The 27,103-nt window shown below is 42.8% G+C and overlaps 1 protein-coding gene and 2 long non-coding RNA genes across 3 annotated transcripts in view; 2 read left to right on the forward strand and 1 right to left on the reverse strand.

Annotated features, from left to right (window-relative positions):
* LOC133424441 (zinc finger protein 271-like) overlaps positions 1-19,688 on the forward strand; it is a 117,424-nt gene extending 97,736 nt beyond the window's left edge. Inside the window, exons 3-4 of the mRNA XM_061715061.1 lie at positions 17,379-18,461; positions 19,660-19,688. Coding sequence (XP_061571045.1) covers positions 17,379-18,461; positions 19,660-19,688 — 1,112 coding nt within the window. The remainder of the gene's footprint in view (positions 1-17,378; positions 18,462-19,659) is intronic.
* Positions 327-789, forward strand: LOC133424475 (uncharacterized). Its single transcript, XR_009770886.1, has 3 exons — positions 327-409; positions 514-589; positions 697-789. It is a non-coding gene; the product is annotated as an uncharacterized LOC133424475 (long non-coding RNA).
* Positions 11,477-12,318, reverse strand: LOC133424474 (uncharacterized). The gene is made up of 3 exons (XR_009770885.1): positions 12,183-12,318; positions 11,719-11,744; positions 11,477-11,549 (listed from the first exon to the last, which is right to left on the reverse strand). It is a non-coding gene; the product is annotated as an uncharacterized LOC133424474 (long non-coding RNA).
* Positions 19,689-27,103: the final 7,415 nt, after the last annotated feature.

The following is a 27,103-nucleotide window of genomic DNA, read 5'->3' on the forward strand; positions in this document are numbered from 1 at the left end:
AGTGCCAGGTTTCTGTTGAAGGGTTTTGCAATACACTACGCTGGAAGAACAACTTAACTCTTGCAGAGGTAAAGTACATCAATATTAATTAGGTAAAGTACATCAATATTTAATTGCATGCACTTTCTGTATCCTATTATATCTTGTTAGTTTACAGTGGATTGGAAACATTACGAAAGCCTTACGAAACTTCTAAATCTACTTTCTTTAATATAATGTCAAGCTGCTTTGTTTCCACGCATGTCATTGGGATGAATTAAACCAATTATTTAAATTTTGTTCACTGCTTAACTAGGTCAACATGCTGTACCGAGCCCTCGTGGGGGAATCCATTTCTCAATTTCGCCACCATTATTATCGGCGCCAGACTGCCTTCAATGATGACACTGTATGCCCTGCATGTCCAAAGGTTAGATATACATTATTATTGTGCATGTTCAGGCAGTGTAACATAATTTGTTACAGCATCAGCACCATTTACTCAAACATAGTTGATGTCTGTTTATATTTCAGACTGACGGAGAGATAATTGTCTCCCTGGATGGAAACTTTGGTCTTGTCAGGAAAAAAAACTCCGGAAATAGTACAGGTAAGAACTTGGCTGATTACGAGTTGACATGAAATGGAACTTTGTTTCTGCTGTGCTTTCGTTGAAAGAGTGGTCCATTATTGTTAAATTCATCCCCCCCATTCCAGCCGAGACTTTGCATGACAACACCTTGTTTCTCAAGGATGAAGGTGTTCAACAGTTTTTACTCTCCCATCCTGAGGGTTCCAAGCCAAGTGAGGTCAGTAACGTTGCAACTACTGTTACTCGCAGTTAGGTTTGAGGTGTCATTAAAGAGTGTTAAACCTATAATATGCTTGTATTAATCAGGACTGCAGCAACTTTAAGGCTGGAAATCAGCTCCGTTCAAAAAAGCAGCAGAAAAAATTGGACATCACAGGAGTTTTCGGAGCATGTTGTCGGCATGAAATGCCCCTTGCCTTCTTAAACATGAGCCACGGAGAACGGTGAGTTTGTTTTTTGGTAAGCTGTAAATGTTCCTTTAACTCTCGGATATGATACAATTACATTTATTTAGGCCATTATGGAACAGAATCCTTTTGAATAACGGGATATTATTTTCTTTTCAATAGGCTAGCATATCCGATGTTCATCATCAAGGAGCTGCTGGAAAGACTTGAGGGAAAAAACATCAAATTACATGTCATATATGACATAGCCTGTGTGCTTTCAAAGCATATACATGTGAGTTTTTTCTTTTCTATTGCTTAAGTGTTGTCTTTTAATAATTTTCTTATAAGATATCTATTGTACTTTGTTTGTTGCATCAGACAAAAGGACATGGATTACTGTTGGATGTGTCCTTCGCTGTCCCAGCATTCCATGTTTATGGACACAAAACCCAGTGTCAGGTAATGCTTCTTTCTGTTAAGTCATTGTAATCTTAGTTAGGTTTTATTAGCGAATCTCAACGTCATACAACAATAACACACATACACCATACAGGACGGTCTCAGCAAATTAGAATATTGTGATTTTCTGTAATGCAATTCCAAAAACAAAAATGTCATATTGTATTGAAGCCCAGCCAGAGTCAGCCCCTGTAAAATCTTATTTTTACATTATTCGTTTATTTGTTATATTTGGTTTATGTTTTCTGCATGGAAAAGTTATGTTAATGCATTACATACGTTTTATGTTGCATTTTATGTTATGCTGCGGTACTGTGTTGTGTGATAGAGAACGTGACAGCATGTACTTTATTGTGTGTGTGTGTGTGTGTGTGTGTGTGCGTGCGCGCGGGGAGAGCGTCAACGGTCCGTTTGGATGCAACGGGAGCCCGCGGGAGCGCGCATCGGCGGTTGAGACTGAGAACAGCTGAGAGTGAAAACAGGTGAGAGCAAGAACAGCTGAGAGGAGTCGACGTCGTGTCGGGCAGAGAACTGTTGGTCTCCTAAGTGGTGGTTTTATGTTGGAAAAGTAACGTTGCTTTTCCCTAAAGAGGAGGACACTTCCTGTAGACTACTGTCTCGTGTACAGTAGTTTGGTAGAAGTTTGCTGACTAGTTAAGTTGGGCTAGTCAGCCAGTTTGATGCGTTAGCTCGTGCTAAAGCTAAAGGCAAAAGCATCCCTCCCGCTCCCGGCTGAGGCTCCGACGTCGGACAACCTGAGAGGGTCCTCCTGTCCTGAGGACCGGACCACCTGCCTGCCGACTGCCTTCATCAGCCCGTCACACCCCCTTCTCATCCCGCACGGACCGCGGACCTCTCCACCCTCCTCTCCGTCTGAACAGCAGCGGGGCTCGGACGCCCCTCCCCCTGCTCACCCCTCCCGTCTGTGTTCAGGACTCTGTCATCTCCATCACCCAGAGCTCCACCCCCGGGCAACATTAGAATAGGATTAAATAGGGTTAATTCGGTATAGGATATTTTCACAAGGTTTAGATTAGATAAATCCATTTTTGTGTTGTTTCTGCTAATAATAAGAAATTATCTATTTGGAATTTGTATATAGGCCTATTTTGTGTGACATTAAATTGGTGATTATTGTTTAACCCTTGCCCTCCCCATTCACTTTAGTCCCTTTAACTGGGTATCCACTAATATTTCTTAAGTCCATAGAGGACGCCAGGCAGCAGCAGCTACTTTAGTTTAAGGTTTAAGTCCTTGTTTAAGTTAAGTTTAAGTAACTGACAATTCAATCTAAGAGCAAGTAACTGAGCTATTGTTTGTTTGTGGCCTCGTGGCTACACATACATTCTGGATTCATTACAAATCAACTGAAATATTGCAAGCCTTTTATTATTTTAATATTGCTGATCATGGTTTACAGCTTAAGAAAACTCAAATATCCTATCTAAAAAAATTAGAATATTCCGGGAATCTTAATCTTAAACTGTAAACCGTAATCAGCAATATTAATGTAATAAGGCTTGCAATATTTCAGTTGATTTGTAATGAATCCAGAATGTATGACATTTTAGTTTTTTTAATTGCATTACAGAAAATAAAGAACTTTATCACAATATTCTAATTTTCGGAAACAGTCCTGTATATTATTTGTGTCCATACTCCATAGTGTATCACAGTTGTGTTTTACTGCATTTTGTAAGGTCATTAACGGTTAGAACGTGTGGTTTCAAAGATAATGTACAGCACTAGGAGACTGCCTGGATTTGGGCTTACTGATGGAGAAGCAATGGAGAGGTTGTGGTCGTTTCTCAGACGGTTTGCGAGAGTGACCAAGGAAATGACTCGTTCCCACCGCCATGACCTGCTGACAGACGCGCTTCTTCACTACCAGAGGAGGAAAACTGCTGATTTAGGTGAGTGATTCAAGTAGATTCCAGGTACTCTCTTAAAGATGGAAAATATCTTGTCTTCTCTTGCACAAAACGGATAATATCAATTGTTACCAATAAAGCTGACAATTTCTGATTTGTAGATGTGCAGCTCCATCAGCGATGGGACAAGGCAGTGAAGGTCTGAAGTGTTGCGGAGGAGGAGATGGAATCTATCCTGAAAGAGGCACAGGGTATCACAGGTAATATTATTTCAGGTAACTATTTGGAGAGATGGCTAACATTTGTTACCTCTGGGAAACTAATTGGAACAATCCGCTTATCTTAACTTTGCATTTCAGAGCATGATGTTTTGAGGTGGATGGAGAGGGAGACAAAAGCTGCTCACGGCCAAATCAAGATGCATTCACACTAGCAGATACAAGGACACAGCAACATCAAGACTGGAACAACAGCCAAAGTTTGTAGCTGCATCAGCTACAGTCTAAGTTGCCCTGCATGGAGGAATAGCTGCTCCTCCCCCAAATTGTGCTTGTCCTATCCCACCTTAGCAACCAGTTTCTAGGGATGGAAAGCTCCCACTGCCTCTCAGTACACTAAACTGGAAGGCAATGGGAGTTTGCCATCCCTAGCAATTTGTTGTCACCATAATTCCACATGTGCTTTCGCTCATGGTGTCGACAGTGGAGTCCACGACAGCTTCTAACCATTATAACCGTGACTGGAACAAACACTACGTTGTCTTTTTTTTTAGCTGACGTGTGAACAGAGAATTACAGTCATATGATTATTGCATAGTGGTATTTCGGGTTGCTGGTTTATTTTCCTATGTATTTTGATCACAAATTGACGGCCACAGGGATTATTTCAAGAAATGCCCCCTATTCCCAAAAATGCAATGCCAGATGAGAGTGCGCTCTACCCAACACCAGTTCTGGACCTCTGAATTGCAGCCCTCCTCACCTTCCAGTCCAGCATCAGGGTCCAGGGCTCTGCAGTGTTGCTTAACATTCAAGGTCGTCTTAAACATACACGACGTAGTCAAAAAGACGGAGGGTGAGACAGGATATTTTCATCTGGTTGGGGGATTGCAGTGTATGGTGCTGGCATTTGCTCAGCTATTCACCAAAAAGATGATCATTCTCACAAAATGGTGCTTTCCTGCCCCTTGGGCGCAGACCAGCATGCAGCTCCCGAGGCTCCGGCCTGCAAACATGCACAAATGAGAAAAAAGGGGGGCCGGCATAAGAGACTACAGGAGCGATGGACAACAATGATGGCTATGAGATACTTATAATAAATAAAAATGGAAATGGAGAAGAGAGGAAGGGAAAAGGAGAGGAGAACACTAACTTGATGTTTCTTGTGCTTAGGGTAGAGTCTTTTCTTAACAAAATAGAGAGCCAACACAATCTAAAAAGGAGATGGCGTCAGACAGATGACGTGTTCCAGTCAACACTGAGAAAGCTGGACCGGGAAGTCAGGTCTGATCTCCTTATTAAAGCACGGCAAGAAGCAAGAGGCAGGGAGAGAGCCACTCTCCTCCAGCTGAGACGGAAATACCCAGGTAGAATAACTACTATATACATGAGCCATATATCAATCAACGCATTTTGCTATGCGCTTTTATACTGTTAGCTATTTCAAATACTTTTTAGGCATGCATGTAAATATTATCTGTTCACATAAAATCCCCAAACTTTATTGCTTTAGGACTAACGGAAGATTTGTCTTGGTAGGTACGGTAATTCTGATAGTCTGATTCTCTATTCCTTTTATTATAAATGCTGGGGTTCGTGTAGTTAAAATATTGCTATTCAGGTCCAAGCACTTAAGCACTGATTCTGATGTTCTCATTGAAATCCAGCAAAAAAACTAAATTCTGAGTTTCCAATTCTGGTTTACCAAAATTAAGCAGGAGTTGATTGCGTACAATCTGGGGAGATTCAGATTTTTAAAGATGTGATAACATGTCTGAGCTGAGTTTCTAGACAATACATTGTAATATTTCAAGGTCTCTTCGAATTTGTAGTTCTTGTGTATTAATTAACCAATATTTCCAACGTCAGTTGTGTGTTATTTCAGAGATTGTGTTTGTTACATACACTGTAGGTTTACATTCACTGTAGCTTTAGTCTCATTGTGTTTTGATGTCCTGTTGCAGATGGACAGGGCGTTGCTGTGAGGCTGTCAAAACAAATAAACAGCTGTATCAGGAGACTAAAAAAAAACATTGCCGAGTATAACAGCCTTCAGTGGCCACCACAGACGCCCTCGCTCCCATCACAGCTGGACTTCCATGAGGCATGTGATGTCTCCTTTCCTGGGTATTTGGATGACACTGTGAGTGTATTTCAAAAATCACATCCCTTTGAAATATAGAGATATATATATAAATATATATAGATCGGATATCGGAGACGATATAAAAAAAACAACACAGGAATCGGATGGAAATCACCAATGAAATGCAGAGATAAATTCTGGGGATGTTATGTTCATACTAAATACTAAGCCATTCATTGAGAGCAACGCACCGCTCTATAAATACACTAGTCTTTGCTTTGCCAAATTGTCTACAAGCTATATGTAATGATTTTCTAAATGATTCTTTAACCCTGTTTATCCTTATAGATGGAAGAGGGTGATGTTCCACGGTCCTTAAAAAGACGTGCGATTGATGCACTACACCTTAAGAACCGGGCTACTGAGGAGAAGGGGTTGCTTCAGCGTGAGATGAGCAACATGATCCAACACCTTCAACAGCAGCATGCATCCCTGCAGACATCCAAGAATGACACAAACCACCCTGGTGTTAATGCTGTTCTTGTTGGCAGCATGACACAGTTGGAGAGGAAACTACGTGATGCGAGGTTGAGGTTTCAGGATATCCCAAATGTTTGTTTTTGGAATGACCCTCATGTTTACCTCCCACAAGACTATCAGGATCATGTGTCACCTGGGGCCTGTACTACGAAGCAAGTTCAACATACCCAGGATATCTTTTCCTTATCCAGATTCACTAACCCGGACAATTGCAATCACGCTAAGCGGTCACACGACGGTGGTTATCAACTCGGTATATCAACCCAGGTTTCTCCAATGTGGATATGAGCGCGTGCACATAAAAGGGGCAGTGTTTTCAGCGCATGACCAATCGCAAGCATGGAGAAGTCCGCTGTCAGAGCCGCTTACTTCAGCAGTGAAGAGCAAACAATAATTTTACGGAAATATGATGAGTATAGGCATATAATACAGGCAAAAAGCAACACAGTTGCAGCTGCAAAATGCAGGAAAGACAGCTGGCAAAAGATCGCTGACTGTATAAATGCGTAAGTTCATAGGGATATAAACATATATTTGAATATTCTGGGAATCTTAATCTTAAACTGTAAACCATGATCAGCAATATTAAAATAATAAAAGGCTTGCAATATTTCAGTTGATTTGAAATGAATCCAGAATGTATGACATTTTTTTTGTTTTTGTGTTTGCATTACAGAAAATCACAATATTCTAATTTTCTGAGACAGTCCTGTATATATTGGTTCTATAACTATTGTTGTTGACCGATAACTTGTGCTGATGCTGTACCAAAGAATTGGGTTTATTTATTTATTTAATTTAATTTTTTATTTTTTCAGGAGGGGGGTATTTAGTATTTTAAAGTGACTTGAATGTTCGAGGGACGAAATTGAAAATCCCTTTTTTGCTATCCCCTTACAAATGCATCTTCTTTTTGATTTCTTCTTGATTTATTTATTTAATTGGTATTAGTTTTGGATTGACTGTACATCGGATTTTGGGTGATGATTTGTTTTATTTATTCATTGATTGATTTATTTTTTATTTTCTCCTCCACCTCTTTTTTCTTTTTTTCCTTTTTTTTTTGGATCGTTCATACAGGTACTCATCAGGGAAAGCAAAGGGGTTTTGGTGGTCCCTGAATACGCGTTCTCTTCGGAGGGATCCTCTCACGATCCGTGCACCAAGCTCCACTGGATTCTCTTCGAAAGGGCATGCCATTTTCCAAGAGAGCTGATTGGTCAGTGGGCGGTGCTTTTATACCCGGCGATCTGTATCTGGAACATAACCTGCTCCGGAGCAGGTTAGCGGTTCAGCATAAGTTACCATGGCGATGTACCCCGGTAAGAAGTGAACCACCGTCGTAGTCCTGAAAACCCAGGGTTAAACCTGAAGTTACCTCGCTAACCCCAAATCCCGCTTCGTAGTACAGGCCCCTGAGGTGTATTCCCCTCTGGAGGAGGAGGAGGGGGAGGAGGAAGAAGAGGAGGTGGAGGATGATAATGATGATGATGTGGATTTTGACGGTTGAAACCAGAGCATGTGAGCGGAGCGGAGCGTGAGCGAGCGGAGGAGCGGAGCGGCGAATTTTGAAAGGAGCGCAGAGCGGGAGTTTTTTTTCTAGGATGATTCGGGGGGAGCGGGGCGTCATCCCGCTCCAGTTTCGCTCCGTTACCCCTCATATCACGGCCCTGATGCGTGTCCAAACATATCCCAGAATGCATCGTGTTTACTTCAGTTACACTACAGAGAGTTAGCTAAAGCCGGGCATACACTGTGCGATTATCGGCTCGTTTTGAGCCGATTTTCCAGTCGTGCGACTTTTTTTTTGATCGGGTCCGAGAGAGTAACACCTCACGACGAGCTCCCGATCACGAATCGTGAGGTCGCAAGAAAATCAAGCGTGTTTGAAATCCTGGTCGCTCCTCGTGAAGTTGAAGCAGCTGCGACCCGATTTACCTCATCCTTTCACAGAGAGCATGCACAATCTCTGATGTTACGTCAAAAACTATTATTTGTAGTTTAAGTTTTGCAAATTCACATTACAAATCATGTTTTAATAGCAAAAAAAAGAGCGCATTTCCACGTACGGTGCGCGTCGCCGCGTACGTTTGGGTGTGGGAACAGCCCACCCCTGCCCCAAAACCGGCCTCGAGTTCCAGTACGCAGACTTCAGGTAAACATGTGCATTTTATATGCATGCAAACATTTTTGGAGCGGTGCGCGGAGCGGAGCGGGGTGCAGTGTTACTGGAGCGCTGAGCGGTTATGGGTGGAGCGGCGTTTTGCGACTTTGAGGGAGGAGCAGAGCGGTGACAACCTTTGTGAGTGAGGAGCGGAAATTCTCGCCGCTCCACTCACATGCTCTGGTTGAATCTGAAGATGATGATGAAGATAATCTTTGCCATACTTGAATATGGATACTCAAAAATAAAATATTGAGTTCTCTCTTCCATTGCCCCTTGTTTATCTATTATGAATTCTTGGATAAAGTCATTACGGTATGTAATGCAGTCTTATAGAAGTTAATACGTTGTACAGTATCACAAGTTGTACAGTTGTACAGTCACATTACTTGTCATTAAGGTCTGATAATGTCTGGTTGGCTATAAACACTGGTCTGTCCTACAGGTGTATTTATTATTATAATAAATATCAATATTATTAATATAAATTATTAATACATTTCTGGAGATTGAGTCTGATATATAACTAATAATTAATTCAAAATGATTTATAATTATTTATTATTATTATAACAACATCTATAGCACCATAGCAACAATAGAAATACCTACATAATCTCCATAATAACTGACAAACTAAATATATAGCCTACATTCACTGAATGAAGATTATGTAAATAAAGTACACATTTCTCGCTAGAAACATTATTGAAATGTATTTCAATGCCGAAACTATCGTAAAATATTGCATTTTACAAGAAAAATCAAATGTATGTCAACTTCTGACACCATGTTACGTTACTATTGTGGCAGGATGAAGCTCGACTCCAGAGGTTGGTAAAACAAGACTTTATTCCGAGACAACGGAATCCAACTGACAACAGACCTGACAGTTGACAACTAACAGCTGACAACAGAAACTGAACACGCGTTGCTAAGCAACCGTAAAACACTCGTGACCACGCCCCCTTCCCTACAGTCCTGATGGGTGCGAGGTCCGTAATTGTGTCCGCCACACTATAAGCTCACCGGCTTCGAATGCTAGTGTTAAAACATGCTTTTACAAACTGACGGTAACAAACAGTACCTTGTGCGACAAAAACTCATGTATCGTTGTGTACGCGCGGGTCTGGCTGGTCAACGGATACGGGAGTGCGTAACCTACGCCGTAGGCTCTGTGTTGGTGTAACGCGGAACCATAAATCAGCCTTTATTCTGGCGAGCGGGTACCCTACGGCGTAGGTTACGTAACGGGCAAGCGAGTGATTATTTACATCCACTGACCACTGAGTGAATATTATGAAAGTAAAATGTCGCTAGAAATGTATTCAAAACGCATTTTTATGCAGAAACTAACTCAAAATATTGATTAAAAAATAAGAAATGTCCGCCGTGTTTTTTTTTTTAATTCATGATGACAAGAAATGTCCATTTACATCCACTCCAAAATGTCGCTAGAAATGTATTCAAAACGCATTTTTTTTTTTTTTAATTCATGATGACAGTAGCTGGGTTAAAATGCATAGAGAAAGCCATTATCAACCCAAAGAATCATGATAAAAAATCTACCGGGTAGAAAGTATCCCGTCTACTCACACCATTGAAAGCTCTGATTACACACTGATAAATCCCATTCAATGGACTGATTGCATTCGAAGCGGGTGGATTTGTCGCTAGAAATGTAATCAAAACGCATTTTTATGCAGAAACTAACTCAAAATATTGATTTATTCACTAAGAAATGTACGCCATGTTTTTTTTTTTATTCAGTCCGCAAATGACGACGAAAAGCATTCTGGGAAATTTTCATACCCCTTCGCTCGCGAAGTCAGCATCTGAAAACCCTCGATTTGAAGGGGCTATTCTCAGCCCCTAGCTAGACCCTCCAGGAATCCGCGATTCCGTGATCGCGGAATTTTTCGCGGATTTCACGGCTGTCCGTGGATTTACAGACCTTCCGTGGATTTCAATGTCTGGTGCAGAAAAATTTTACTTTTACTGGGGTTAATATTGCATATGTCCGCGCTGAATATGCGAATTATGCGGGGCTCGCTTGATTTCACCGCATCATCGCCGCACATTTTCGCATAAAGTTTGGAAAAAGGGGGAAGTGTTGTGAGTGACATGTCGGGACGCCCGGTCGCGAGGTGCGGGACCCGCCCGGGGACCTCCGCACCCCTCGCAGAAACCGCCACCCCCCAAACAGCAGCTCTCACCCGCGGGGGTGAGAGGTACAGGGAGTGCCGTCTCCGCGGCTGCCGGGGGACTCTGGATCCGCGCTGACCGCGTACCACTGCGCCTGCGAGGGCCGGCGGAGGCGGAGCTCCCATCCACTTGGGGATCTTGGCGGCGGACGCGTGGGGTGACGGAGCTCTGGCTCGTCCCCTCGTCGCGCCGGTGCGCCCGGCAATCACCCGAGCACCGAGCCGCGGGCTGGAGGGAGAGAGACGGCCGGCCCCCGGGCTGCGACCGCCCCTCTCCTCTCCACCTGCGCTCTCCTTTTTTTTTCCGCCTACGACCTCAGATCAGACGAGACAGCCCGCTGAATTTAAGAGGGAAGAGCTCAGCACCGAATCCGCAACTTCCTGCATATTTCGCATATTTTGCAACTTTCCGCATATTCCACGACTTCCCGCATATTCCGCAACTTCCAGCATATTCCGCAATTTCACCGCATAAGAGCACATAAAAAACCCGCACATTTAATCGCATAATCAATGATTTTAGCCCGCATAATCAATGATTTTAGCCCGCAGAATCAAGGATTTTAGCCGCAGAATCAAGGATTTTTGCCCGCGTTTTTCTGGAGGGTCTACCTAGCCCTCGTTATGCCCCCTCCCCCTAGGTGAAAAGAGGAATTGGGACACCACTACCTTCACGGGAACGCGCAAAAGTTAGGGTTAGTGAAGAAAACGAGGGCGAGGGGGAGTATTGGGACGCACCCTAAGTCACCACATCTTCTTCCTCCTTGACCTGATAAATGACCTCATAAATGTTAGAAGAACTGGAAGGACCTGCTGTCCTCCATCTATCTGTCTTCACTGGAGGTAAAAGTATCTGCTGACAGATTCTCAGCTAAACTCTGCATTACTCTCCGTAATCCTACAATAGTCCCGTAAAACACATTTAAGATGGAAACATTATGAAGAAGCAAAACCACATCTGAGGGAGTCACTTCCCTTTATTTTAGTGGAAGTATTTGGATTGAAACCACCAACAGCAGCATAAGTAACATTGTTCTCTGGATCATCCTGGAGACAAACACAAATACAGAAATGTCTCTTAAACTCTGTTACACAAACATTTGTTTTAAAGCACAACTTGATTTCACTGTTCCAGAGAGGAATCGACCTCTGAACATCAACGTTGCTGCAGTTCCATGTTTGACCACAAGGGAAGAAACGGCGCTCTGATACTCACATTGTGGAGCATCAGCTGCTGAACATCTGAAACAAAGGTCACATTTCAAGACTTAGTCAACAACATCATTACATGTCCATCAGGTTCATTCAGTAAATAATGTTTCTACTAATAAACTTCTGCTCTGCATTAAAGTTATTATCAGGACGACTCAACAAAGAAATATCAGCTGATCCAAAACACTCCAGCAAGATTTGATGTGAACATTCAGATTCAACATGAGCATTTTTTAAATGTCTTATTCTTCAAAGAAGAATAAATGTAGTTTTCTTCACGTATAAAGACACCAGGAACAAATCTGTGGAGGATCAAGACCTCAGAGTTGTGTTTCATCTCAACAGAGGACTTGACTTCTGCAGTTATTGGAGGTTCCTGGAGTTTCCAGAAGTGGAATCTGAGACGGAGTATTCAGTCATCAGCTGGTTCAGTTCTGCACATGTGCTGTTTTCTGATGACTTTCATACTTGATTCATTCTGCTGATCTTCTGTTTCTTTGGTTTTCTTCCTGCATATGATGAAAATAACAACAGCAGCCAGAACCAGCATCACCCCCCGACTGCTGATCCGATGATCACGCTGGTGTCGATCAGAGAGGAATCTGGAATCAAAGGATTCAACTAAGTGATTGCAAAGGAGATATGAATGAATTATACATGTATGAGGTTAATTGTGATTATAACAAACAGTTTAGATGATCTTCTCTCCTTTATTTCCTTGTCTTGATGATTCCAGGGTGTCTTACCAGTAAAGTCCAGCGTGTATTCAGCATCTATCTTCACTCTGTCTCCTTCAACAACCTGGCAGGTGAATCTTCTCTTGGACCTCTCTGATGTTTCACCATCAGATCAGAAACACAGTTGTTCTGTCCTCCAGACACAAACCCATCACCTTCACCAAGCAGCACACTTCCTGTCTCATCCACCAGATGATGCTGTTCTGCTCACAGGGACCAACAAACTGTCTCATCAGAGAACAGTGTAATGTCACATCTCCATCCCTTCCTGGATCCACATCTGGTGGAGATGGAGAGACTGGAAGAAGACAAATAACTGCTGTTAAAGCCACTTGAATATGAGAAACTCCTCATTTTACTGGTTCAGTTTTACTGAGTGATTGTCTGGTGGAAACATCAAATATTTAGCTAACATAAATCTAAATCTGAAGATTTATCATGAAGATGGTGAAAAGAGAGAGGAAGAAATGATGTTTTCCTAAACAAAGGTAAAGGTTTCTGTCATCTGTTCTGCACGTGTAAATAAATGTCAGGTGTTTGGGGTCCAGTTCCTCTGAGAGGATCCATCATGTTGAGGATTGATTGATTTTGATTGAATTGTTTATTTCGAACACATAAGGAAAAAAATATAAAATTTTAAAACAAATTCAAAACATACAGAAAAAAAAGCAACAACAAAAAAAACGTAATACAAACAGGGAAAAAAAAAACAGCGTGCGAAAAGGAGCAGGTAGAAGTAAAACGTATTTAACCCTGCACCTTTGTTACCTCTATTATAAAATAAACATAAATATTACTAAAATATAGCTTCTAATTTACCTATTAGGCTACAGATTCTCCCATTGGTTGAGCCTTTGCACCTAACCAGCTAACAAACACAATCTTTCCTTAACATAACTCCTCAATCAAATAACTTCCCACAACTTCATTTTTGTACCGTTTTTTAAATTGATTTATATTTGTACATTGCTTCAACCATCACCCAACCCATTCCATAGATCCACTCCAACAACTGAGATACTCATGCTTTTCCTTTTAGAATCAACACATTGTTTTTTTAAGTAAAATTTTCCTCTTAAATCATAACCCCCCTCCCTGTCACAAAACTTTTTCTGTAAATTGCCTGGGAGTGAATCAGTTCTCGCTTTGAATATGATTTGTAGAGTTTTTAGTTTGACAATGTCCCAGAATTTCAACACATGCAACTTTAAAAACTGTGTTTGTGTGATCCTTATAACCTTATAATTATTATATCCTTATAACCCACATTGTGAAGTTTCCTGATTGCTTTTTTATGCAGTCTGAATAACGGTTGTAAATTGTTTATATGTTGCCCCAAACCTCCACACAATAATCCAGATATGGTAATACTAGTGATGAATACAGAATGTGCAATGATTTATAATCCAGCATGGATCTTGTTCTCCCCAGTATTGCTTATGATGATCCCAAACAGACCAGACGTTCATGTCGCTGACAAATCCACACCAGCTTTTAACAGCGTTTCACTCAGAGTTCACGAGGAGGATTCAAACTGACAATCTGGATGTTTTTAAGTCAAAACACTCACCTGTTAATATATTCAGATACACAGATGTGTCATAGAAACCATCAGTAAATCTAATCCTACAGATGTAACGACCAGCATCTTCAGCAGTGATGTTGTTGATGATCAGAGAGCAGTTACTGCTCAAACTCATCCTGTCATCTCCAGGTGACGTCTTCACTGTAGTTCCATTATGAACCTTGACTTGTCCATCTGCATTTACATCTTTGTAATAAAACCAGTGACCATGAGAACATGGTAATGTGATGAACCAAGGTCAGACGGTAAAACGACGTCATCTCCAGCTCTGTGATGGAGAACGATTGGTCCATCACTGATTCCTGCTGCAGAGAAAAACACTGAGGAAAGTTTTACACTTCACACATCAACCTGACCTAGAAACATATTTAACCTACATATTTAGGTTTGTCAGCACAGAGAAGAGACTTCAACACATAATCTCTGGTGAAACATTCAGAGTTATGTAACGTTGTCTTTAAGTGGTCTGTTTGTAACAGAGGTGAGTTTTTTTTTTAATAAAACAGATACACAACAACTTCAGAGTGGTTTTTACAGTCTTTTTAAATCAAATTAAACCCTAAAACATGAGTCAGAGTTGATCTTTACCTTCAAAGTGAAGCAGTAAAGTGATGAAGAGCTGCAGTCGTGGTGTCATTCTGTCTCTGCTGGATGAAACGATGCTTCTCTCTGCTGCAGGTCTGATTGTGATGAAGGAACTTCCTGTTTCTGAAGGTGGAACTTCCTGTTTCTGGGTAACTTAACACTGAAACCATCTTCATCCCTCACACCCGGGACACCGCCTGTTCCAACTCCTCCCCTCTGGACGGCGCTACAGAGCACTGTACGCCAAAACCTCCAGACACAAAGACAGTTTCTTCCCGCAAGCGGTTGCTCTGATGAACTCCCACAAATAATAAGTCTCAGAGTAACCAAACACGTGCAATAAAAATCATCCAGCACCCTCTTTAATAATCATGTCTGCCTCACTCTGCTGCACCTCTCACTTTTGTACTTCCTTTTGTATAATTTTTTGTATTTTTTGTATAATTTGTCTGTTAAAATTGTATATAGGTTATACTTATTCTTATTTTTATTCAGAACTATCCTTCTTTTATCACTACCTCAAACTGCTGCACCTTAAAATGTTAAAATGTTTATACTGTAGATAGTAATACCACATTTGTTTATTGTTTATTTGTTTATTGTTTATTTTTTTACTACCAAAGAGCGAAATAACCGAATCAAATTCCTTGTTGGACAATGTTCGAACCTGGCCAATAAAGCTGATTCTGATTCTGATTCTGATTCACACCGTAACACCTCTGACCCTGATGTGTCTTTGTTTCCTGAAATATGTGACAAGTCAAAGTTACAGGAAACAACCCTGAATGTTTAAAAGTGAACATACAAAGCTGTTTCTGTAGAATATTTACTTTTGTGACACTTCAGTCGACCCTTAAGGTGGATTTGATGTGTGATAGATTTGGTTTCCAATAAAATAATAAAAAAGAAAAAATGAACAAAATGTTCTTGTTTTTGATATATTTTCTCAGAAACAGAAACTTGTTGGAACGTCCTGAAATCAGTGAGCTGAGGGTTGAACGTGGTTCTCCAACGACCCGGTCCTCCACTGACCCACGTCTACATGTTATACCAGCTGCTGCCACCGGGGGGCGTCTCACAGATGACAGGAGTGTCGGTGGAGGACGGAGGCTGAGGACAGACTCCTGCTGAACCCCTTTGAGACATTATGAAGGAACAATCAGCTCATCTTTAACATAAAAACACCATGAAGATGGAATAAAGTCAACATGTTTCCATCCTGGACTAATATGGAGATAAAGTTACAACATCAGACCAAAAATAACCACATGTTCTGGTGGTTTTCTCTGCTGCAGGTCTGTGATGATGTTATTTCCTTTATGTGGGTGACAAAAGACTAAAACTGTCTTCTGAAAAACACCAACACAGATGAAATGTCTGCAAAAGCAGCATTAAAAAGATCATGGTTTTTAGGTTTAATTGTATCAGACTGAACATTCAGTTTTAGTCTGTATGACAGACATATATATATACGCATGCATAAAAAGATGTAATAACCACACTGAAACTACCATGTCTCCATCACAGACTGTTGGAAATGGCGGAGGCTTTTCTTTACCGGACCCCAAGTGTCCCTGGATGCTGGGCAGGGGCCCAGTTCTAGCAGAGGAAACAACACACACACACCTTTAGAGACACAGCTGCATCTAGATACGAGCACACTCGTCCCAAACAGGCACCCGAGCGAGCCGCGGCAGGACGAGAGTACGAGCGAGCCGCGGCGGGACGAGGGTACGAGCGAGCCGCGGCGGGACGAGGGTACGAGCGAGCCGCGGCGGGACGAGGGTACGAGCGAGCCGCGGCGGGACGAGGGTACGAGCGAGCCGCGGCGGGACGAGGGTACGAGCGAGCCGCGGCGGGACGAGGGTACGAGCGAGCCGCGGCGGGACGAGGGTACGAGCGAGCCGCGGCGGGACGAGGGTACGAGCTAGCCACGGCAGGACGAGGGTACGAGCGAGCCGCAGCGGGGCGAGGGTACGAGCGAGCCGCAGCGGGACGAGGGTACGAGCGAACCGCAGCGGGACGAGGGTACGAGCGAACCGCAGCGGGACGAGGGTACGAGCAAGTCGCAGCGGGACGAGGGTACGAGCGAACCGCAGCGGGACGAGGGTACGAGCGAGTCGCAGCGGGACGAGGGTACGAGCGAGCCGCAGCAGGGCGAGGGTACGAGCGAGCCGCAGCAGGACGAGGGTACGAGCGAGCCGCAGCAGGACGAGGGTACGAGCGAGCCGCAGCAGGGCGAGGGTACGAGCGAGCCGCATAATTATGCACTTCGAGAAAAAAGTCAAAATGTCGAGAAAAAAGTCGAAACGTTGAGAAAAAAGAAAAAAGTCGAAATGTCGAGAAAAAAGTCAACATTTCGAGAAAAAGTCAAAATGTCGAGAAAAATGCCGAAATGTCGAGATTAAAAAAGGAAAAAGGAGAAAAAAAAGGAAAAGAGGAAAAAAGAAAAGCGATGCGGCCTACGCTGTGTCGTACGCGTCGACGCGTACCACACGCCGTCACTTATTACGTAGACGTATAAGAAGTCTCATCTGAAGGTGTGGTACTGTTAAGAACTAGTTGTAACAAAATATTTTTAACATTAGTCCTCAGTAGATAAACGTAATTGTCTCACAGGAAAGAAACTGACAGGCAGCACTTGATTGAAACTGAAAAGGCTTTTGATAATGCAGCCAAGATAATGTAAGTCATCTTCTCTGTTACAGAATCATGAAGGAAGACCCAAAAGACACTGCTGTGATGATTGCGAGCAAGTCTTCACCACTTCATCAAACCTGAAGAAGCATAAGAAAACTCACACTGGTGAAAAACCGTACAGATGTGATCAGTGTGGAACGGCTTTTGCCCAAAAAGGTAACCTAAAGCGACACCATCGTATTCACACTGGAGAAAAGCCTTACAGATGTGATCAGTGTGGAGCGGCTTTTGCCCAGCAAGGTGATCTTAAGAAACACCAACGTATTCACACTGGAGAAAAGCCTTACAGATGTGATCAGTGTGGAGCGTCTTTTGCCCATCAAAGTGATCTTAAAAAACACCAGCGTATTCACACTGGAGAAAAGCCTTACAGATGTGATCAGTGTGGAGCGTCTTTTGCCCATCAAGGTGAACTTAAGAAACACCAGCGTATTCACACTGGAGAAAAGCCTTACAGATGTGATCAGTGTGGAGCGTCTTTTGCCCAGCAAGGTGATCTTACGAAACACCAGCGTATTCACACTGGAGAAAAGCCTTACAGGTGTGATCAGTGTGGAGCGTCTTTTGCCCATCAAAGTGACCTTAAAAAACACCAGCGTATTCACACTGGAGAAAAGCCTTACAGATGTGATCAGTGTGGAGCGGCTTTTGCCCAGCCAGGTAATCTTACGAAACACCAGCGTATTCACACTGGAGAAAAGCCTTACAGATGTGATCAGTGTGGAGCGTCTTTTGCCCAGCAAGGTGATCTTACGAAACACCAGCGTATTCACACAGGAGAAAAGCCTTACAGCTGTGATCAGTCTGGAGCGGCTTTTGCCTATCAAGGTGTACTTAAGAAACACCAGCGTATTCACACTGGAGAAAAGCCTTACAGATGTGATAAGTGTGGAGCGTCTTTTGCCCAGCAAGGTGATCTTACGAAACACCAGCGTATTCACACAGGAGAAAAGCCTTACAGCTGTGATCAGTCTGGAGCGGCTTTTGCCTATCAAGGTGTACTTAAGAAACACCAGCGTATTCACACTGGAGAAAAGCCTTACAGATGTGATCAGTGTGGAGTGGCTTTTGCCCGGCAAGAAACTTTGACGACTCACCAACGTATTCACATTGGAGAAAAGCCTTACAGATGTGATCAGTGTGGAGCAGCTTTTAGCCAATCAAGTAATCTAAGGAGACACCAACGTATTCACACTGGATAAAAAGTGTATGTTTGTGATCAGTGCTGATATAATTTATTTTGAGAGTTTAGTTAAAATGCACCAATTTAGTTTAAAAGAAATAATTCACATTTACGCACTGACACACATACCAACACACAGATGATCTGAAGTTTCTGTTTAATGTTTAGTTTATTGTTGTTTATGTGTAGTTTAAGCATCGGAATTCATCCCAAGTTTGTTTCACTTTCTTTTAAGACTTTTCTGAATAAATTCTGATTAATTTGAATGAGAGAAGTTGTTTGTGTTTATTTTATAGATATTTGTCACAGCTGCTGGTCGCAAAGGTCTGTGCTCGGACTCCTTCCTTCACTGTTATTCTGTAACGCCCCCCCTGGCAACAGGCTGGCACGTAGGGAATAACAGCTACTTTGAGACTGATTTTGCTGTTTATATATTATTTCCTGATAAGTCAGGTGGTGCCCCGTTTTAATTGATTCATTTTGACAAGTAATCTTCTTTATTAGTTATTAATAAATATCATAAGACATTTATTAATAACTGAACCAGCACTCCCTTTGTGGTGCAACACCAGCCCCGGTCCTCGGTGTCCACGTCCCTGCAGGTTTTAAATGTGTCCCTACATGCAGGACAGTAGCTCTCAAGGACCAGGTTGGACACCCCTGGTTTAGGACTTTAGACGCAAATAACAGAGTTTTGACTTTGATTGTAGATGTTATGAAGAACCCATGAAGGGAGGCCAACATGGGAGAGATATGTGGTCTCTTACTGGTTCCTGTCAGCACTCGCGCTGCTGCTTTGATCAAATCTAAATCCAGACCTTCACCCAGTGAGGATATTCAGGACGGGCTGAAGAAGACTTTGCACATCAGTCCAACTCTCCCATCATCAACACATTTGGTGGAAATATAAATGCAGCTCTGGATGGAAATGAATGTTTAGATACATGATGATCTGACTGAAACAAGGACATGGTCACATGACATCTAAAGGAAGTCCAAATAAATATTAGAGTGAGACACTTGTTTAGTCCAGTTCATTGATGCTGAATAAATGAAGTTTGTAAAACAGACACGACTGTTGATGAGACAGTGAGACAAACTTAAGACTTATTAAAAAACAACCTAAAATGCAATTAACAGTTCCAGATATAAAAGATCAGATTCTACCATCAGAGTACAAATGAAAGGTAGAGCAGAGAAAGAAGACAAGTGATCAACAAGTGCTCCTGCTGAACAACAACATCTAATGCGACTGAACATGAGTCCAACTGTCCACTTCCTGTCAGCAGATGGACAACCGGACGTCCTCCAGGTCTTTTATCCTCTATTTGGGTTTGGAGACGCGGCTGCAGAGACTGCTGGGGTCACTGTTGGTTGGTTTTGATCCTCACAGCAGAATAAGTCAGCACATCATCTTCCTCCTTGACCTGAAATGAACAAACCAGAAAGATGATTCATCAGAAATCCTGCTCATCAGCCAGTGTAATTGTTACAGGCCCCGGCGTGGGTACCCGTTAGCAGTTTAAATATACCTGAGAAATACAGGACAAGGAATGAACAAAATGCATGTTGTTTCTGTACAGGCACAAAGTATAATTTATTTACCAAAATCCAGAATATCATCATGTCTCTTTCTTATTTTCTTTTTCTCCATTGTATGTTCAATGTTCTTATTTTTGTCTTGTCAACAATCATTAACAATAATACAATCATTGTCATTGCAATAAATCCATATTCCATTACCTTGTTCTTGTCCATAACCCATATTTTCTCTTCACTAAATTATCCAAGGTTATCTCCGTAACCCAAAGTTTCTCTTCATCCAATGCTCCATAATACTTCTCTTTTCATTTACAGTATACCACCTGTTAGTATTATTCACATATTCTTATTTTACTTTGCAGTATAATACAGAAGGCTATAGTAACTTTGGTCACACCATATTTCGTTTTCTTGCTACTTTACTATAATACCATTCACAGTATAACACCATCATTGCAGTAACATGACCCTGCAGTCACGAAATTATATAGGACACACTTTTGTGTGTGACAGGCGCTGCACTGCTAAAGTGCACAAACAGATAGAAACAGACTAGTTTTGGGGCTGGTAAACACACACTGTTGCCTTAATAAACATAAATACTCAAACCGAAATCTTTACAGACACATACTGACTCATTTCTGTCCATAAATGTTACAAAACCGATCTCAAAATAATAACCATCAACCTGTGCAGGAGTCCACTTCTTATTAGTCAAAAACGTCACTAAATCAACACCAAACATCATGTTATGTACATCAAACGAAAGCTAGTGTATTTATCTTCTTATAGGAACGTTTCTGTTGTAAATAAAGTGTGTTTGAGGTAATTACCAACCTGAGAAATACAGGACAAGGAATGAATAAAATGCATGTTGTTTCTGTACAGGCACAAAGTATAATGGCAGCTCCCTCTAAGGAACCACAGAAGAACACTGTGTTCCCACAACACGCAACAGGCGGACACTGCCCCCTACTGTATAGAGTCGGTAGTGCAGGTTCAATCCTATAGTGTCACACAGGCTTATTCATATTAAAATTAATGCAGGTATAAAATAAAACAAATTCACAAAAATGACCTTTTCTTTTGTGGGTGTCACACGTTCCCCGACAAATCAAAATGGCTCCTGACATTTCAAACTTTCTTTTTTTCTCAAAGGTCTCAAAACCAAAACTCAAAAGTCAGTAGAGTGTTGGTGGGATGCAGGGGTAAGACGTAAGTGGGTAGGGAAAGAAAGGTGGAAACAGGAATGGTGGTGGTGGAATAGAGCATGGTGGGTATGGTAAGGCATATGGGGTAGGGTAAGTATGGACTGTGTTGACTGTTGGCTGGCCAAGTGTATCATATGTGAATATCTGCCTTGGTCTTCTCTCTCTGGCCGATCGTCTGACATCAGTGTTTGGTGGTAAGTGTTCGTTGTCATTGGTCTCTTCTGCGTGTCTTTGTTGTTCTCTTGCAGGTGATTGGACTCGATCAGGTAAGTGCATTTGGTCATTGTTTTGTTCTTGTTGATCTTGATTTTCCCTTTCAGGTACTCTCTCCGGATCAGGTAGGTATTCTTCTTCCCCGACAGGTTCATCGACTTCTTCAGGTAAGTATCCTTCGTCACTCTGTATTTCTTCCCTTATAGGTGCATTGACTGGTTCTCTCTGACTTGTAGTAGGTTCTTGGACTGAACCTCTCCGTTCCATCCTATTCAAGGGCATTCTTAGCCAGTAGCCTCCAGTGTTCTGTTCATCATCTGAATCATCTGAATTGTCACTCTCATCTCTGTGTTGCTCTGACTCACAGGCTCTCGACTCTGTTTTCTTCTGTTGTTTCTTAGGTGCTGAGACGACTGGATCAGGAGGAGTTTCGACAGGTAAGTCGCTCACAGGTAACAACAGATTACGATGCAGAGTTCTTGTCTTTGTCTTGTCTCCACTTTCCTGATAGACAATGTACACAGGATTGTCGGATACCTGTTCTTTGACTAGGTATATGGCCTTTTCCCAGTACGATCTTAGCTTGCCAGGTCCCCCTCGTTGGCTGAGGTTCCTCACGAGCACTCTGTCTCCAGTCTGTAAGACAGCTCCTTTCATCTTCTGGTCGTAATATGCTTTGCCTCGGGCACTTGACTGCTTGCTATTCTCACTTGCGATGCGATATGCCTCGGACATCCTCTTCGCCCACTTTTGTGCATGCCCTTTGGGTGTGACTGGCTCCGTTTCTTCCATCAACCCAAACAACAGATCGACTGGTAGACGTGGATGATGGCCATACAGCAGATAGTGCGGTGAGTAGCCAGTGGCCTCATGTCGAGTACAGTTGTATGCATGGATCATCTGTGGGAGATGGTCCCTCCAACGTTCTTTCTCTCGGTCTGTGAGCGTTCTCAACATTTGCAGTAAGGTGCGGTTGAATCTTTCAGCTGGGTTGCCTTGCGGGTGGTATGGCGTTGTTCTGGAATGGCCAACCCCTGAGAGCTTCCGCAGCGTCCGGAACAGGTCATTCTCGAACTCACCACCCCTGTCGTGGTGTAACTTCGCTGGATAACCGAATCTTGGAATGAAATCGTTATATATGCGTTCTGCTGCAGTATGTCCTGACTTATTCTTCGTGGCGTATGCTTGCGCAAATCGCGTGAAGTGATCAATCACCACCAGGATGTACTGATAACCACCTTTGCTGGTCTCAAGGTGTAAGTAGTCAATACAGACGAGTTCTAGAGGAAAGCTTGTTGTTATACTGCCCATAGGAGCGCGCATGTGAGCGACAGGTTTCTTCTGCTTGATACATGTGCACTTCCTGGTTACATAGTCCTCAATCTCTCTCTTCATATAGGGCCAGTAAAACCTCTCTCTAGCCAGGTTAAGTACTCTCTGTGCCAACATGTCCCATCTCGTCGTGAAGATGTTTCAATGCCACAGGTCTGTATTTCTCGGGTAGGACAAGCTGTTTCCTGACATCAGTCCGTCTGTACAGGAGATCATTTTCCAAGTGTAGTTTACTCCACTCATGTAAGAGCTTCCGGGTTTGTCCATTTGCTGCTTTCCGCATCTCATCGGTAAGTGTTGTACTTGTCTCCTTGAACTTCACAATCTCTCCAATCGCAGGATCCTCTCGCTGCGCTCGCACAAGTTCATCGTGACTGATTGTCGGTAGAAGCGGAGGTGGGGGTTGTGTGGCGTCCAGAGCAGAGATGTGTAGGGCAGCGATCCAAGCCACATCTTTCCTCAGGGCTGCTTTGTTTCCTTCCCACGTTGCACACACCACATCCCGAGTCAGCTCCTCGGTGCAAGCGTTGACGTATTCGTCGATGTCTAAAGGAATCCTTGACAGCGTATCTGCATCGATGTTGATCTTCCCAGGGCGGTACTTAATATCGAATCGGAAATCAGACAGTTCTCCTACCCACCGATGCCCCACTGCGTTTAACTTGGCAGTGCTCATGATGTAGGTGAGCGGGTTGTTGTCTGTATAGATCGTGAAGTGAGGGGCGTAATACAGGTAATCCCTGAACTTCTCGCACACTGCCGATTTCAGAGCGAGAAACTCCAGCTTTCCACTGTGTAGCTTGTAGTTCCTCTCGGCAGGTGTCAAAGTTCTCGATCCGTAGCCAATGGCCCTCAACTTCCCATTGTAGAGAAAATCCTTTTTGGGATCTCCACAATAATCCTAAGTTTTCCATTATTCCAAATCGTCTAAGTTTTTCCTTCATCCGTGGACTTGAAGAAAACACAGGAGTCAAAGTTTCGGCTGGCATTCGTCCAACAAATACTGTGGAGGTCCTTTATTCCAAAAAAAGTACAAGACGTCCACAGGAGAGCATCGCATGTTCCGCGGTCCAAGGAAAACTCTGAAAACTTATCTCCGCACCCACGGCTTTTATAGGAAGATAAGAGACATATGACAATAAATGCATTATTTTCACCATCAATGATCATAAACATCTGTTCCTACTACTTTGAAGTTCTTGTTTATGTTCCCTTTATCATTGCTAGATAACTGCCACATAGGAACCTGAAGCTTTGGTGCTCATTTACAATCATCTTCATTATTTCGCCTCTCACTTGCTTCGCTTGCAGTTCACTCAAGGTCATAGGTTTGCAAGTGCAGCGGACTTCCCCCTCCCTTACCCGTGTGTGTGTGTCCGGCCAGTGTTTTTTTCCACTCTCTCTGTCTCTCTCTCCACTCTCAATATTAGTCTTAGTTAAATGTTTTACTTAGGTGTTAGATGATTATAAAATATTCACATAAATATATAAAAATATCCTCAACAATCCCCCCTATGATACTAAAAAGTATCATCTCCAACCCACATAACTCGACACATAGTCCTCCCCATAAGGATTCATTAGTACAACACACAAACTTTTTAGGGTAAAAGCGTCACCATCATGAGTACATCAGTAATTTCAGCTCACAGTGAGAATCACTATACGAGACACTGCCCCAGCCGCCAAAGTGGCAGCAGGACCACGACTCGTACCACCCCGGGACTAACCCATCCCAATGGTGTAGCGATCAGTCACTGTGGGCCTTTTCATTATCCGACCCTTGCAGACATGGCCAGGGAAACTTCCCCTCAACACCACAGTGATGAGTGGTAAAACCCTCGCCAGGTGGCAACGTCAGCATTACACATTTCAACAGTTTACGAGTAATATACAATTCATAGCATTATACGTGAGCATGCAATCAGATACATTGGTGAATACTAAAATTATAACAGCACACATCAAACCATGCCTATTCTGTTTACAGAGCTAGGTACTGTTGGTTTGTCCTAGGGAAGATTCCCTGGCACACTAATGAGGAGTAATCTTCTTAATTCTTCTTTCTTCGGGGTGTCAGTAATTCTTCTTTCTTCGGATGTCAGGGGTGTAGACTATTCTGACACCTGTTTGACCTGCCCAGGGGATTATTGTGCCCCTTTGTCGAAGGCTTAGGTCTGATGTCCGCCGCTGCGCCAGATCCAGCCGGATCTGGGGTACCGATCTTTGAGGTTGGTCGGTTGGGGCCCACTGCGACCAGTGACACCACGTGTCTCTTTTCCCGTGGAGTCGAACGGTGTGAGTGGTCCGTTCTGGGTCCCGCCCACCTCAGCTCCGAGCACTCGCTTCTGATGACTCTCAAGGGAACCCACTCCGCCTGTGGGGCTGGCATCTCCCCCCTCTGGAGTCTCTGACCTGTTTGGAGTAAGAAGCACCCAAACTCTGCTTTCGTTCCTAAAGTTGCTGTTGAACGCCTAGCGGGAGAATTACCTTCCCATCTAGTGTTTACCAAACGCCCTCATGATCTTTCCTACTCCACGCAACTTAACTCCAAATGATTTAATACATTAGTTACTAGTGTATAATGATAAGCTTGCTAATTTCTTTCCTCTTGGGTATTGGGTGTACACACCTGAACAATCAGACCTGCAAATTGCTCTAGTAACTTCTTTGAGGTGGTCAGGGGGTACTTAGGATTATCTACAGTGAATAATGTTTCCTTCATGGAAAAATGGCGTTTCTAAACAAAAATAAAATGTATTAGCTCCCACGAAACATTAGCCCCAAACTACTGGCCTATGATCAAATTAATTATTACAATAAATGAAAAACATCAAATTAATTATTTCCATAAATGAAAAGCGAGATTCCTTGTTACGCTCATCAATTATTTAGTTCCAGTAAAAAATGAATAAATACGGAAAATATTTTGCCTTTCAGATCAAAAAATACAAAATGATGAGAAAATAGAAAGTAAACTCTACAAATTTCGTTGGGGTCCTCATTGATAATTGTCTAAACTTTAAATGTCATATTGATCATCTTGTGCAAAAACTAAATAATAAAAAATAAAAATAAAATCTGACTATATCGGTCTGTTTTTTAAACCGAGACACCTGCTTCCACATTCTGCCCTTCTTATTTTTTATTAGGATTAGTATTAGCTAATATTATAATTTCCCCCCTTGTCAATCCATACAGGATTAACAACAACATGCAGTTAGTCTTAATCGGAGGAAACCCAATCACGCCCCAGAGTCGGCGGAAAAACAAATGCCGGCGGGCCAAACGAGCCCGGCGTTTCCTCCTGTGTAGTCTGGATTGGCTAGAGCGGGGGCAGTCCGGAAACCTCCCTTCTTAGCAGCTGGAGAGCCCCCGTTCTGCCCGTCAGTCCACTGCAACCGGGCTGACTGTCATCCTTGTCCACCTGCTCGGATTAAAACTCTCAATGGGACTGTTTTGGTAGCACAATCACACACCCAGGGTCTGCTGTAGCCTGCCAAAGAAAGACAATCAAAATACCGTCCACGTACATTAAAGCCGTTGATTGTATACCTAAATGACTAAGATCATCCGCAAGCGCGTGATCAAAGATTGAGGGAGAGTGTACGATTGTAGGCCTTTACAAGTAAAAGCAAACAAATGCTGAGAATTAAGATGAACTGGCATGCTGAAAAATGCTGAGCACAGAGCTAATACCGTGTGGGGATCAGGTAATACTGGCATTTCCTCAAATCATGCACTAGTCTATATTCGTTACCACCTGGTCGGTTGATGGGAAAGATTGAGGCATTGCATGCACTATCTGTTCTCATCAGGGCCCCCCTATCCACTGGCCCTGCTATAGCCTCTATAGCATCTGCTTCTACATAGGGACCCTACTTATGACGGGATCTGTTCTATTAGCACCATGTGTTCGTTGGCCATTACCATTTGTTTATCTTTTCGTCTAGATACTATAACCCTCTCTACGTCTTCTTACGACTTTGTCCACCAGTGTGAGTGCAATTCTGAAAAACAGTTCATCTGAAACAATACTCCCATGAGGTGTCGAGTTGGATTTGAAACCAGTCTGTGATATCCACTACTGCAAACTCAAAGTCCTCATGAACTTGGTCTCTGTCAAAGGAATAGCACAAAGAAGAGGTGGCGTTGGTTTTCTAGCCGTGTCACCACCAGTGGTCTCCATGCTTCCCACTCATGATGAAGGAAGGAGTCCGGTGTTGTTAGCTTCATCCAGTGTACTTGTGCCTCCAGGTCGCTCGTCGGTACCTGTGGAGATTCTGCAGGAATCGTTAGTG

This window comes from Cololabis saira, chromosome 23 (genome assembly GCF_033807715.1).
Source record: "Cololabis saira isolate AMF1-May2022 chromosome 23, fColSai1.1, whole genome shotgun sequence".
NCBI classification, from domain to species: domain Eukaryota; kingdom Metazoa; phylum Chordata; class Actinopteri; order Beloniformes; family Belonidae; genus Cololabis; species Cololabis saira.